The sequence below is a fragment of the Eurosta solidaginis genome, chromosome 5 (assembly GCF_040869045.1).
Source record: "Eurosta solidaginis isolate ZX-2024a chromosome 5, ASM4086904v1, whole genome shotgun sequence".
Taxonomy (NCBI): Eukaryota; Metazoa; Arthropoda; class Insecta; order Diptera; family Tephritidae; genus Eurosta; species Eurosta solidaginis.
In genome coordinates, this window is record NC_090323.1 from 218200023 (window position 1) to 218212871 (window position 12849).

At 37.0% G+C, this 12849-nt stretch overlaps 1 protein-coding gene across 7 annotated transcripts in view; it reads left to right on the forward strand.

Annotated features, from left to right (window-relative positions):
- The window catches only part of Girdin (protein girdin), a 110075-nt gene that overhangs the window by 15003 nt on the left and 82223 nt on the right, over window positions 1-12849 (forward strand). For all 7 annotated transcript variants that reach the window (XR_010953576.1, XR_010953575.1, XM_067788354.1 and 4 more), the window contains exons 3-5: window positions 10855-11153; window positions 11220-11301; window positions 11377-11573. Coding sequence is in view for 5 of the 7 variants with exons in the window: in XM_067788354.1 (XP_067644455.1) it covers window positions 10855-11153; window positions 11220-11301; window positions 11377-11573 (578 nt within the window). In the remaining 2 variants the exon portion in view is untranslated. The remainder of the gene's footprint in view (window positions 1-10854; window positions 11154-11219; window positions 11302-11376; window positions 11574-12849) is intronic.

The following is a 12849-nucleotide window of genomic DNA, read 5'->3' on the forward strand; positions in this document are numbered from 1 at the left end:
TTAAAGAGTTCTGTAAAGTTTTCACTGTTAAATATGTTAATGTTTGTTTTGTTTTATGTTTATATTTTTATGTTAAAATATACAGCCTCCCTGAGGATGATGGAAAATTCCCATCGAAACGCGTAGGAGAAAAGAAAAACTTGTGTTTTGTCTTGAAATTATCGGCCGAAAAGCTCCAATAACCATATATTATTTTATGTTTTTACGTTATATTATGTTATTTATGCTTTGTTTTGTTATGTCATGTTATTTTGTACCAAGTTATGTTTTGTTGTTGTTGTTGTTGTAGCGATAAGGTTGCTCCCCGAAGTCTTTGGGGAGTGTTATCGATGTGATGGTCCTTTGGCGGATATAGATCCGGTACGCTCCGGTAACACAGCACCATTAAGGTGCTAGCCCGACCATCTCGGGAACGATTTATATGACCACATTAAACCTTCAGGCAATCCCTCCCTCAACACCCCCAAGTTCCATGAGGAGCTTGGGGTCGCCACAGCCTCGTCTGTTAGTGAAACAGGATTCGCCGCGGATAGGTCAGGTTGACAATTGAGTTTGGAGAAGCTGTATATTGCGCTGGCAACTGTAATGTACCATGTCGGATCGCCAGATGTTACAGCGGCAGTGCAATGTTATACGGGCGTGCATGCTAGTTGGACCTGGTCTAAGCTCTTCGGCTGGGGTGGATACTTGTATAAACTATTCACACTGCATACATACATAAACATAATTTTCATGCACTTGATTTTCTTTTAATATAAAATCCTAATATAAACAACAGCAAATTACACGTCGGACAATAATCACAGACAACACAGAATACCAGATAAGCGGACGGACGCATGGAAAATTGTTTCCTACGGGGAACGTAAATTGTAGCGAAACAAGACGACAACAGAACGACAAGAATGGAACTGCATCATGGAGACTCAGATGTTATTCAGTCTCCGCTCTCTCCCTTCCCAACCATTCTACGAGAGTACACCATCTCTCCCGTCCCAACCTAATATAAGAATCAGCGCCTGAGATCACATAGTTTTATACCACTTACACTTTATTCATTTTAATTAAAATTCATTATCGTTACATAACAAAGTATATTGTTTGCAGTGAGAGGAATCGTTTAATATTCTCTCTCAATGCACTAACACTTAAGCAAAACGAATTCAAACATTTAACGAACTCGAACACATATGTGTAAACGAGTTTACACATGCAAATTAAATACAGGAAAATTACCGAAGAGCAAGCGAGAATAAAACCGTTTATAACACTTTCGAACAATTTTATTGAAGTATATGTATGGATGTGCAAAATCAATCAGTTCACTTACCAAAAGGAACAAACGACAACAAAAACAAACACGCCAAATATACAGCGATACGACAGAGGCAATGAAAACTCAGCAAAGAGATTTTGTATTTTGCAAAACACACATACACCACAACCAGTCTTATAACCCTTATGTACGTACCTTTATTAACCCTTGATGATCCCACGTTGTTTGCGCAAACAGCAGGTCCTCACTGGAAATTTGGTGGAATTTTGTTATGTATACGCTATATTCCCGCTTTACACCATGACAATTGTGAATATACTTATGTACTTTTTAGGCAAAAATATTCAAGAATTTAAAATAAAAAAAAAAAAAAAAAAAAAAAAGACTAAAGAGCCGAACTCGAAATTTGTTTGAGCTTATTCCAAAAAAAATTACGCAAAGGCGTTTTTACATTACGAACATAAAAAAAATTATTTTAGAAAGATTAATTCTTACAGAAATAGATACATGTACATATATGTATCTACGTAAAAAAAATTATTTTAGAAAGATTAATTCTTACAGAAATAGATACATGTACATATATGTATCTACGTTGATACTATGTACGTAATTTTATAAAAATGAAGAAATATAGAAATATAAGTATGATGAAATGCCGGAGATTTATGTTGTATGTCTGGTTGTAAATTGGTAGTCAATATAGCTGTAAATAAATACGTGAATAATTTTGGAAATCCGTATTGTAAGTTAGGTATTGCTATGGTTTAAACTGATGCAGATGTGTATAGTTGTAAAGCTAAGTATTCAGCTGAGGTAACTTGTAGATAATCCAAGAAGGTATTGTACAATGCACGAGTTATTGTGAGGAAAAAGTACATATATGGTAGGTGAAGCCACTAAATTTGGCTGAATTGGAGCACCTTCTTCAGCGAACCACCCTCATAAGGGAGTTGGCCATATTCGGCTGAAAATTACTTAACGCCACTTTATTTGTACTTCCTTTTTGGAATATATATAGCGTTTGTTTGCTTGCAAACAATTTAAAAAATTTTACTTGTGCACTTTAAAAACTTTCCACTTTAGAATATATTATTTATTGAAACTTCTTACACTAAGATGTGTTCTTTGGCACGACTTCGAACAAAATGGATGAGTCTAAGCAAACGTTAATCAGGCGTCACTTTTAAAATTGTATGCAATTCGTTCTTATTTTGCTGTAATGCTCTAAATGTGTTCGCCTTCCATGACATATAACTAATTATATGACAGGAATGCCTTTTATGTACAGTGGAGGTAAAAATTATTAAACCTGCATAGGATTCAAACATAGCACACATCACAAACACAAATTCTAACCTAAAGCTTGTCTACCGTTTGGAATTTGAAAATATGAGTGCTATATATGTAAAAAAAAACTGTAATAGTACGAACTAACCCAACGAACTTCTAGGTTAAGATTTATTCTGTGGTTTCACAGTGGTTGTATATCTTTACAGTGAAATGTTCCGAGTAACTTTCCGTCTTCGCCTTCCAATACATAGTACGCCGTACCTTGTTTACTTCGAACCCGCGCCTTGAGAAACGTAGGAGCTAACTTGCTATTGAAGTTCTTGCTTTGGTTACTCTGTGAGAAGTTTCTACGCAAAACCATCTGACCCTCCTTGAAAGAAATTGGTCTTGCCCGTAAATTGTAAATTCTCTCGTTTGTCTTGTAAGATTTTTGTATATTGGTACGCACGGTATCCCGAATTAATGAAAGGGTATTATGTCTTTGTTCCATACTTTGTACGCGGCCTTCTTCCAACATACCAAGATTACGAAGTAACTCATAATTGTTACCGTGTGTCATCATGTGTTGACCAAAGACAGCAAAATATGGGTTTGTTAATGTCGACTGATGAATGGAATTCCGCAAAGAGCAGTTGATGCTACTCAAGTGCTGGTCCCATTCACGCTGATCACCTTTGATGTAGGCGCGAAGTGCTGCATTTATGGAGCGATTGACGCGCTCCGAACTGTTACTTTGCGGAGAGTACGCAGCGGTACACACATGCTTAATGCCACATTTTGTCAAAAAGGTTTCAAATTCACCAGATTTGAACTGGCTGCCATTATCGCTTACCAGAACTTCCGGTACGCCAAATACGTCAAACACATGTTCCTTAAGAAAGTTGACAATAGGTGTCGTTGTGAACTTTTTCAAGGGGCAAAGGAAAGTAAATTTGGATAATTGGTCAAGAACTATCAAAATCCCTATATTTCCGTTCTTGGACCTCGGAAAAGGGCCGATCAAATCTATAAAAAGTCTTTGGAAAATGCGTTCCGTCGATACAAATTTTCCCATCAGAGGTCTCAGTGTTTTTGTCGGATGCTTTGTAGTCTTACACGTGACACATTTTCCTACGTAATCACGCACAGAGCGCAAAAGCCCTGGCCAAAAGAAAAATCGTCTAACACGCTCAACGGTCTTCGCTATGCCACCATGTGAGCTCGTGGGGTGGTCGTGTGCACTGCGTAAAATATCATCTCTCAAGCTTTCAGGTACAACGAGCTTCCAAGACGACTCTTGCTGTTCTACATCTCCTGTGTAGTATTCCGTACGGTGATATATGAAGTTTTCCCGAACTTCAAAATCAGGGTACTTATCTTTATTTACCAAGATCTTGTTCCGAAGATCTGCGTAGTTCGACTCACTAAAAGCTGTGGAAGAAAGGTCAATGATAGGTACATAGTCTGCATTTAAATCGGCTATGTTGACTTCGAACGCTCGCGAAAGAGCATCTGGTACTACATTGTTAGTACCTTTACGGTGTTCAATCCTAAACTTGAACGCTTGCAGCTTGAGAGCCCATCGTGCTAAACGACCGCTTAGATCTGATTGATTCATCAGCCATCGTAAACTCGCATGATCTGTTATTATTTTGAACTCTTGTCCTTCCACGTAAGACCGAAATTTCTTCACAGCTAAAACTGCTGCCAAACATTCTTGCTCAGTGACAGAATAGTTCCGCTGGGCCTTGTTCAATTTTTGAGACATATAAGCGATGGGAACTTCGTCTTCATTCTCATTTAACTGTGCGAGTACTGCTCCTACTCCGTTTTGGCTTGCGTCGCACTGTATAATAAACGGTTTTGTAAAATCAGGGTTAGCTAGAAACGGTGCTGACGTTAGTCGCTGTTTCAGTATGTCAAAAGATTCTTGTGCTTGTACGGTCCAATCAAAGGATTTATTCTTTTTGAGCAGTTCAGTCAGCGGTTGAGTCACGTCTGCAAAGTTTGCTATAAAGCGTCGATACCAGCCTGCCATTCCTAAGAAGCGGCGTAGCTGTCGCACTGATTGAGGTTGTGGAAAATCTACTATAGCCGAAACTTTTGATGGGTCTACTTTAAGTGTTCCATTACCCACAAGGTATCCCAGATATTTTACTTCTTTTAAACAAAATTTACTCTTGCCGACATTTATAGTAAGCCCTGCCTTACGTATCAATAATGCAACTTCTTGTAGTAACTCAACATGCGATGCAAAATCTTCTGAGACTATTAGAAGATCGTCCAAATACACAAATACCCGTTCTTTCAGGTTGTATGGAATTACCTTATCCATCAAGCGACACATCGTTTGAGGAGCGTTGCACAACCCAAACGGCATCACTTTAAATTGATAAAGAGGACGATTGGGAACTGTAAAAGCTGTCATTTCGCGCGACTTGGCCTCTAGTGGAATCTGCCAGAATGCGTCTTTTAGATCCAAGCTAGTAATAAATTCCGCACGAGGTAACCGGCTCAAAATACCGTCTATATGAGGTAATGGATACGCGTCTTTACGTGTTATTTCGTTAACTTTACGACTGTCCAAGCATAATCTAACCTTTCCTGGTTTTCTCACAAGCACTACCGGCGATGACCAAGCACTGCTTGACTCTTCAATTACTCCTAGTTTTAACATGCGCTCAATTTCTACTCCCATCAATTTTTCAATGGCTGGTGAGACAGGAAAATGTCTTTGCTTGATTGGCTTAGCAGTTCCTACGTCTATCTCATGTTCAAGCAATGTAGTCTTACCTAAACCATTCTCCTCGTAGGATGGAAAGCAACTAATGGCCGCATTGAGTTTACGTTGTTGTTCAACTGTCAGATCGTGATGGTTTTCATTAACAGTTGGTAATAAAGTTTCGCTTATTATATGAGGAGCTAGCTGGAACGTTTGCCAAAAATTTACTCCTAAGTATACGTCTTGTGACAAACTGGATATGATATAGAATTCTACGGGTTTTGTATCTTGCTTGTAAGTAGTCATTAACTCAACAACACCTTCTACATTTTGCCTTGTACCGTCTGCGGTTCGTGCAAAAGTTTTCAGTGGTTTAAATGCCAATTCATATTTCTTATTTATTATTTCCTCAGCTAATTTTCCCCCTATACAACTTATTGAAGCCCCCGAGTCTAATAACCCAAGCATGTCGAAGTTCATAATACGAATAGCTGCATACGGTCTAACATCTCCTGGCTTACAAATGATGCTCGATAATAATTGGTTACGTTTAACACCTATCTCTTTCCAAAATTCTTTAGCTCTAACTGCTGAACGCGTATGCTTAAAAATATGTTCGCGCCTAGTTTTATATTCCTTAAGACGTTCATGAAAAGGTTTGATAGGATGTACTCGTGGTAAATCCAATAAATCCTTTGTCACATTTGGTGGTCTTAAAACTTGTACTAATTCTGGCTCTGCGCTTGCAGAGGTTTCGGATGTTTGCGGTTGTCGTTGCAAACATCCCGTAGCGCGTTTCCCGACTTGTTACAATTTGGACAAGTTGGTAAAAAGAATGCTATTAACCCGCACCCATAACAAAACACACGCCGCGGCTTAATGCATTGTTTGTAATTGTGTCCCGCCTCGTCACAATTCCAACACTTCCTATTGGCTAAATCTGATACTGCTGATATTTCATCGGAAGCGTTGTTAACTTCCTCATTAATATCCACGTGTTTGACTTCCGAAATTTGTCTGCCTGGAACTCGAAATTGCTTAAAAGGAACTTTTTGTGCACCTTGCACAGTGTCAAAGAAATTTTCGCGTCTTAGGCAAGCACGACGTAAATCGTTGAGAGATGTAATGTCGAAATGTAATAATTCTAATCGCACATCAGGTTTGAGATTTTGTATTAAAGTTTCCACGAGCTCTCTTTCAGACAACGGAGTGCTTAGTGAATCACACAGACATAATACACCTTCTAGAAATTTTTCAAAAGGCTCATTCGGTTTTTGTTTCCTGTTGCGAATAGTTTCTTTAATGTCAAAATCTGTACGAATATCCCTAACGTTTCTTTTCAGAGCATCACAGAATGAAAACCATTCAAATACTCCATTAGCGCGATGGTATCGCCAAAACCAATTTTTGGCCTTACCCTCAAACAAAATATGTGCGTTTTGGCAAAGGGCATCAAAGTCGCCACGTAATGATGACGTTGTTAATGCGTTCACCCTATAAATAAATTCGCTAACAGATATGCCCTGAGAAGAACCATCAAAAACTAATTTCCAATTTGAAATTATCTTAGCGATTCCACCTGCTGATAAAAACGTTTCTGCGCTTTGCGATCGAGCAGAACGCGTACGCGTAGCTTCTGTGTAGTAAGGTGTCGGATCAGCGGAAGATTGTCCTACCCTACTATTTTGTAAATTAACAGCTGTGCTGCCCTGACTGGGTAAATCATCGCGAGGTCGTGACTGATTTAGGTTCATCGCTGAAAAATTACCTTCTAAAGAATTTGTTAATAACCTTTCAATGGTATTTTGAATATCGCGTGTTACTAATTCTTGTTGTCGACGCACTACAGTTTCTACTACTTCTTCTATACGGTCAAGATCATTCTGTTGGGTCAGTCTATTTTGGTTCAATCGGTTAATGCGAGAATTACGATTTTGTCGACGCGATATGCTCGAATCCCCTGTGTTATTTACTTCACCATGTTCTAGTGAAGCCGTGTCTGACACTGCTAAACGTCTATGAGTGATTCGTCCCCCCATAGAAATGGGTTCTGATATGGGTTCTAGAGATATATTTTGTCCACCGTGATTGGTCATAAAATTACTATCAATTTGTCTGCGACAAAGTGGACAAGAATTGCTACTATATACCCACCTTGCTATACATTCTCCATGAAATCTGTGCTGACAAGGAGTAATTACCATGTCAGAATCCAACAAAGTTTCATTGCAAATGGTACACAATGAATCTTGTGCATCCTCTACTTCTAAATTTTCATCACTGCGATGAACAGGCATTTTGTTACAATCGCAAAAAAAATTGTTAATCAAACTAAAGATAAAAAAAAAATACCGAAGATTCTTCGACAAAGCTCACATTCACCGAAAATTATTTCCTTGTTAAATCTTTGAAGTATTATTGTTACTACAATCCGATTAAATTATGAATATCTTTATTATTTTCGATTTATAAAGTATTTGTTAAAATTTGTAGTTAAAATTATATATAAGTGCTTTTACTGCTAAATATGAATTCTTTCAGCAAAAATTTAATCCAAATAAAAAAATCTCGGTAATTTCTATGTGATCCCACGCTGACTTCCAGTGGCCGCCGTGTTCCCTTCTTCTCGTCTGCTTCGCGAATGAAAATAAAACAATTGTGTGCCAGATCTTTGCTAACTGCTATTATTTGCAAACACTCAACTTATCCAAAGCCGACCATATGTTTACAAAAGTATAACAGTTTGAGGAGATTGAAATTCAGAAGCAATTCAATGGTAGAGTGTAACAAACATATTACTTTAACTCTATTCCAAAAGAAAAGCAAATGAGGTCAATCACCCCAGTGAGAAATTGTTCGTCAAAATATGACTGAATGTGGTTAAGAAAACGGCCTCCGCATTTTAACCTAATTCCAACACTCTGTCACCCCTGACACTGATAAACAGATAAAATTTTATTCGGGTACCCGCGAAAGCGAGGGCCCCTAGTTGGGCGCCATTTTTATGTAATGTACCATGTCGGATCGCCAGATGTTACAGCGGCAGTGCAATGTTATACGGGCGTGCATGCTAGTTGGACCTGGTCTAAGCTCTTCGGCTGGGGTGGATACTTGTATAAACTATTCACACTGCATACATACATAAACATAATTTTCATGCACTTGATTTTCTTTTAATATAAAATCCTAATATAAACAACAGCAAATTACACGTCGGACAATAATCACAGACAACACAGAATACCAGATAAGCGGACGGACGCATGGAAAATTGTTTCCTACGGGGAACGTAAATTGTAGCGAAACAAGACGACAACAGAACGACAAGAATGGAACTGCATCATGGAGACTCAGATGTTATTCAGTCTCCGCTCTCTCCCTTCCCAACCATTCTACGAGAGTACACCATCTCTCCCGTCCCAACCTAATATAAGAATCAGCGCCTGAGATCACATAGTTTTATACCACTTACAATTTATTCATTTTAATTAAAATTCATTATCGTTACATAACAAAGTATATTGTTTGCAGTGAGAGGAATCGTTTAATATTCTCTCTCAATGCACTAACACTTAAGCAAAACGAATTCAAACATTTAACGAACTCGAACACATATGTGTAAACGAGTTTACACATGCAAATTAAATACAGGAAAATTACCGAAGAGCAAGCGAGAATAAAACCGTTTATAACACTTTCGAACAATTTTATTGAAGTATATGTATGGATGTGCAAAATCAATCAGTTCACTTACCAAAAGGAACAAACGACAACAAAAACAAACACGCCAAATATACAGCGATACGACAGAGGCAATGAAAACTCAGCAAAGAGATTTTGTATTTTGCAAAACACACATACACCACAACCAGTCTTATAACCCTTATGTACGTACCTTTATTAACCCTTGATGATCCCACGTTGTTTGCGCAAACAGCAGGTCCTCACTGGAAATTTGGTGGAATTTTGTTATGTATACGCTATATTCCCGCTTTACACCATGACAATTGTGAATATACTTATGTACTTTTTAGGCAAAAATATTCAAGAATTTAAAATAAAAAAAAAAAAAAAAAAAAAAAAGACTAAAGAGCCGAACTCGAAATTTGTTTGAGCTTATTCCAAAAAAAATTACGCAAAGGCGTTTTTACATTACGAACATAAAAAAAATTATTTTAGAAAGATTAATTCTTACAGAAATAGATACATGTACATATATGTATCTACGTAAAAAAAATTATTTTAGAAAGATTAATTCTTACAGAAATAGATACATGTACATATATGTATCTACGTTGATACTATGTACGTAATTTTATAAAAATGAAGAAATATAGAAATATAAGTATGATGAAATGCCGGAGATTTATGTTGTATGTCTGGTTGTAAATTGGTAGTCAATATAGCTGTAAATAAATACGTGAATAATTTTGGAAATCCGTATTGTAAGTTAGGTATTGCTATGGTTTAAACTGATGCAGATGTGTATAGTTGTAAAGCTAAGTATTCAGCTGAGGTAACTTGTAGATAATCCAAGAAGGTATTGTACAATGCACGAGTTATTGTGAGGAAAAAGTACATATATGGTAGGTGAAGCCACTAAATTTGGCTGAATTGGAGCACCTTCTTCAGCGAACCACCCTCATAAGGGAGTTGGCCATATTCGGCTGAAAATTACTTAACGCCACTTTATTTGTACTTCCTTTTTGGAATATATATAGCGTTTGTTTGCTTGCAAACAATTTAAAAAATTTTACTTGTGCACTTTAAAAACTTTCCACTTTAGAATATATTATTTATTGAAACTTCTTACACTAAGATGTGTTCTTTGGCACGACTTCGAACAAAATGGATGAGTCTAAGCAAACGTTAATCAGGCGTCACTTTTAAAATTGTATGCAATTCGTTCTTATTTTGCTGTAATGCTCTAAATGTGTTCGCCTTCCATGACATATAACTAATTATATGACAGGAATGCCTTTTATGTACAGTGGAGGTAAAAATTATTAAACCTGCATAGGATTCAAACATAGCACACATCACACAACCTGAAAGTATTGCGCTACACAGCCCCTTGAATCTAGTATTTTAGTCGCCTCTTACGACAGGCATACCTACTGCGGGTATATTCTGACCCCCAAACCCGCCTGGGGTAGTTATGTTTTGTCGTATCCAGTGTTGCCGTCTTGATACAGTTGATACTTTATGATCAAACATATCTCAATAGGATGAATTAACACTTTTCGGTGATAGTTGATCCAGAATGCCGTGGATTTGAACTGCTTAAAATAATAATAAATCTACGTTTTTTTCTCAAAAGAATATATATATCAATAAAAATACCAACTTTATTCACCTTCAAAGAGATTTAGGCCGAGCCAGTTGAGTACACTGAGAAGCTTTTTATGGCAGAAATTCACTCGTAGTGTTTGCCACATCACTGCCGACGAGCCAGCCCGTTTAGAAAAACGGTTCTAATTGAAAACACTTTTTTTTGTTAAGTTTTGATGTTGCTTTGGCCGGGAGTTTCTGTGTGGTAGGCGTAGCATACTAACAATAACATATAATTATTTGACTCTTACAGGTAACTGAGGATCAAAGTCTTGTGCTTACAAAAGAATCTGTTAATTTACTTTCGCCTGTAAACTTATATAACCATATATTACGTTTGACTAAGGAACGAGATAATATGTATTTACGTTGGATTGCATCAATGTGTACAGAATCAGATCTAAGCATGAATGCTTGTGGCGATAGCACTATGTCTCCAGTGTCTGCTGCCCTCACGACTGTTTCTCCATCATCAACAAATTCAGAAAGTAATCACATGGCGGTGGAGCTGGCTGATTTAAAATCAAAAATCCGTAAACTGCGACAAGAAATGTAAGAACTACGTGTGTATTATTATAAAAACAAATATTAAAATAACATTCATTTTCTATTTTCAAGCGAGGAAAAGTCTGAAAATCAGCTTGAACTACGCGAAGAGCTAGAACATAAAAATACGCAATATGAAAAGTTGCGAGTGGAGGTACAAAAACTTGTAAAATTCAATTCCACAAATATCATTTATTGAACATATTTGTACATACATATTTTTGTTTAGAGCCAAGAATGGTATGCTGAGGCGAAACGTGCATCTGCCTATAGGGACGAAGTAGATGTTTTAAGAGAACGCGCTGAACGTGCTGATCGTTTAGAAATTGAAGTTCAAAAGATACGTGAAAAATTGACGGACGCAGATTTTTATAAATCTCGTGTGGAGGAATTAAGAGAAGATAATCGTATGCTCTTGGAAACAAAGTAAGCGATCTTAAAAACAAATAAAAAGATGATACAAAAATTTTAAAGATTACCTTTATATAAATGGATCAAAAAATAGAAGGCAATTTTTTCTTTAATACATAGTCTTGTAGAATTTCGACTAAAAAAACTTTAACAAAAGCTCTTGTAAAAGAATCTTGGGATTTAAAACTATAAAGGTGGAGCGCAAGCTTTCAATTTAAGGCAAAACATGTACTTGGGATAAACTAATTGATTATTTAAAATTTAAATACGCACACTACCTTTATATTTTAAATCCCAAAATTCTTTTACAAGAGCTATTGTTAAAGTTTTTTAGTCAAAATACACCAAGACTATGTCTGTATTAAAGGAAAAATTGCCTTCTATTTTTTGGTCCATTTATATAAAGGTAGTCCTTAAAATTTTTTTATCATCTTTTTATTTTCAATTTTTTGGTACTGCCTACAAAAAGGCAATTGCAACTCTGATAAGTAATTTAAGTAACTCCTAAGTGAAAATTCTTATCTTTATTTATTTGTTCAAAATAGCAAGATTTAATAGAACTAGTGGAATTTTCGCTGACAACACTGGCGAAAACAACAGAATTCCACCTCGCATCATAACAAGAGGATTCCACCTCGTTTGTCAGCTACTTAATTTGCACTGCTGAAAATCGTGGTGAAATTCCCGTACGCCTGAAAGTCTAAAAGCATTGAGTTGGGCCTTCAACGAGGTGGAATTCTACAACGCCTGCAACACTCAGGAGGCTAGCCATGAAGGTATGGCCTAATCTTTTAAATAGTTCGACTTGTGCGTTACGTAGCTCAAATTTTTTGATCAAACATTGCACTGTCACCGAGTTTTAAACTATATTTCAGGGTTCTAGTCTCTAGATATCCAGGAAGTTAGTTAAAAATCGATTGCAAGATTCGCAATTTAAAACTAGTTTTCTCAATATCTCGATCCATGCGCCACCTAGCGGATTTTTTTTTGATAAAACATTGCATTGTCACAGGGTTCTGACTTACGGCCCAAGTTTCATGTCTCTAGCTCATCGGGAAGTTACTCGAAAATCGATCGCAAGATTCTCCCCGTTTTTAAAGGATTTGCAGTTATCTTGACTAGCGCGGCACCTAGCGGAACTTTGTTTTCTATAAGTTGTATCGTCACCAGGCCTCTAACGAAGTGCCAAGTTTCAAGTCTCTAGGTAACCAGGAAGTTAGCTAAAAATGGATTGAAAGATTCCCAAATTAAAATTTGTTTTCTTACTATCTCGATCCGGGTGCCACCTAGC